The 2,576-nt window shown below is 50.3% G+C and overlaps 1 protein-coding gene across 1 annotated transcript; it reads right to left on the bottom strand.

Moving 5' to 3' along the window:
* Window positions 1-251: 251 nt before the first annotated feature.
* On the bottom strand, window positions 252-2,254 carry CCDC71L (coiled-coil domain containing 71 like). Its single transcript, XM_072147172.1, has one exon. The coding sequence runs from the start codon at window positions 2,043-2,045 to the stop codon at window positions 1,401-1,403; it is 645 nt and encodes a 214-aa protein (XP_072003273.1). The 5' UTR covers window positions 2,046-2,254; the 3' UTR covers window positions 252-1,400.
* Between the last annotated feature and the right edge of the window lie 322 nt (window positions 2,255-2,576).

The raw sequence follows: 2,576 nt of genomic DNA, 5'->3' as shown, positions 1-2,576 counted from the left end.
TATATGGATACAGTGCCATACATGCACATAAGGATGAAAATTTCACGCATACACTTACAGCACAGAAATACAGGAATGGAGAAATCTCACGTTCATCTGAATGCAGCCTGAGGGTAGTAAAACCAAGACAGGTGAGAATGTACAATTCAGGCTCATGCCAACCCAACCCCAGACAACCTGCTTGGCATTATTGCAAGAAACTTTACACTTTAAACCAGAAGGAGAAAAAAAAGTAAACCAAAGACAAAATATACAGGCAGCCGCTTTATTTAATTGCCTAAAACTGGTTTTATACATTGGGCTCTGCGCCATGGGACTGTAGGCAATATTCTAGAGGTGGGGCAATGGGCAGACCACGTTTATCAACAAAATGTTTCTGCTTTTATATACCAAAGTTTAAATGAAACTTTACAAGTTCCAAAAATAAAAATCGGGCAGTGAAAAGTCAACATAGCACCATAATGTCTGACAGTCATTCACTTCTTGTGCCACAGACATCTAGAAGCTGACACATGGTTTTGTGTAGAAAGGCACATGCATCTGTTACAGGTGGTACCAATTGTAATTTTTCCATCAGAAGTACCAGACCTGGGAGCACCAGTCACATTTACAAAGAAAAAATATATATAAAATAAATATCCTTTCCTCTGGAGTCGACATTTTACAAACTGTGCCTCACTCCAATGCCACTAAAGTAATACGAGCGCAAAAACTACAGCTATCCAATGCCCTGCGCCACGCAAGACACAATTTGAGATTGTTCTGAAAGTCTTTATTAAACATCTAAGGAAATCATTTCTACTTCTAGTTGTTCATCAGGCTTGGCACATACAAGCAAAAAAAAAAAAAAAAACACCCATGGATTCACAACAGAACCAGACACTTGGAAAGTTGCAATTCCTTTGACAAAATTCGTAATAAAATACAAAATACTAGTTTGCATAAACGGCATCCAGTCTGCCACAGTCCTTTACCATCAAAATACTTGGCAAATGGCACAAAAGAAACAAAGTAAAGTGAAAACAGAAACAAGTCTTTGGATGGGGGAGAGAGGAGCTCCGGGTATGAGGTAGTTGCCGGTGACAACACACAGGTGCCACCCTTGGCATTGCAAGGGGCGATCTTCAGGGCATGCACCAGTAGTGGCCAATGTCCATCTTGCTGCAATTTCGGAGACTCAACTCCAAGGAAGAATGTGGGATCTGCCCCCCATATTGCAACTACACTCCAAGAGTGGAGCAGACGTGATGGGATCCCCGGGATCGCCCCTCCATAGTTAGATCCGGCTCTTCTAGTAGTAAATCTTTACAGTAAAGTGCAGACATGTAAACAGGCTGAGCGGTCCCTGGAGCAGCCACCTCCAGAGCCAGTAGTCCAGCAGTGAAAGTGCACAGCAGCCGTCAGGACGACGGAGGCGACACATGAGGGAAGCGGCGGATCCTCACCACGGGCTGCAGGTTCACGCGCAGGATCTCCTGCGCCCTCCGGCAGGCAGCGGCCACCTTCGCCTGGCAGGAGACGTCCCTGACTCGTATCGTGGGGAAGGTGGTGAGTTTGGGGGCTGCCGCTCTCCAGATGTCCTCCAGCGACCTGCCCAGGAGCCCCGGGATCTCGGAGGGGGTCGGGCTACTACAGCCGCTGCCGCCGCTACTGCTGCCGCTGGCTCCGGACTCCTCGCTGGCCGCGGCTTTGCCCCGCCGGCGCTTCCTGCAGCTGAGCCGCATGCCTCTCCGCTTTCTCTTCAGCGGCGGCTTCCTGGGCTGTGCGGGCGCTGCGGGCGGCTGCTCTTGGGCTTTCTTCCGTGAGAGCTGGCTGGGGTCCGGCACCACGGAGCGGCACGAAGAGTAGCCGTACACGTCCTTGCTGCGGAGAATAACCGGAGAGAAGTCCCGCTTCAGACTGCACAGGAAGTTCCACAGCTCCGTGTCCGAGTTCATGAAATGCTTCGACTCCGGCACAAAGATTTCCAAGGCGTCTTCTAACGGCTTCATGCCCGCGAACACCAGCTGCGAGCGGGAGTACACAACTTTCTCGTCGTCCTCCATGACTCCCGCCGCCTTTGTCTGTCTCCGGCTCGGGGAGGCAAAGAGTTAAATCTATCGGCAGAAAGGGGAAAAAAAAACTTAACTGCTGCCAAAGCTTTATGAAGCGCCCCCCTTCTGGCCGCCTGCTTTAACGCAGGGCGCTCCAATGCGAAACGGGAAACAAAATGGCTTCTTTGAACGGCCTCTACCGTTGGCTATATAGCTGCTTCTTTGAAATACGACATACCCCAGGACCGCCCACATCGTGGAGATCCGGTGTGGTGATTGGCTAGCTGTAGCATAGTCATGTGCGCATTGGGTAGAGGCAAGGCAGTGGGCGGAGCTTTCGCGGGCGTGGAGGGGGTGCCTAAAGTGGAGTAATAGATGTCGATCCCGAGCACTCTCCTCACGTCGGCCATGTTACTTCCCTGCTTGAGAATGAGTTACTTTGTTTGCCGTTGTTTGAAGCTACTTTGTTCATAACGGCCAAGCACCCAGCGTCTTCTGGGTAGGAAGCGTCTGACTGGTAGAAAGGAGACGACAGAGGGAGCT

This window comes from Engystomops pustulosus, chromosome 4 (assembly GCF_040894005.1).
Source record: "Engystomops pustulosus chromosome 4, aEngPut4.maternal, whole genome shotgun sequence".
Lineage (NCBI taxonomy): Eukaryota > Metazoa > Chordata > Amphibia > Anura > Leptodactylidae > Engystomops > Engystomops pustulosus.
This window is presented reverse-complemented; position numbering and strand designations above follow the sequence as displayed.

Excerpts from the sequence above, each read along its gene's own strand:
- CCDC71L (XM_072147172.1), bottom strand. The coding sequence starts at position 2,045 with ATGGAGGACGACGAGAAAGTTGTGTACTCCCGCTCGCAGCTGGTGTTC.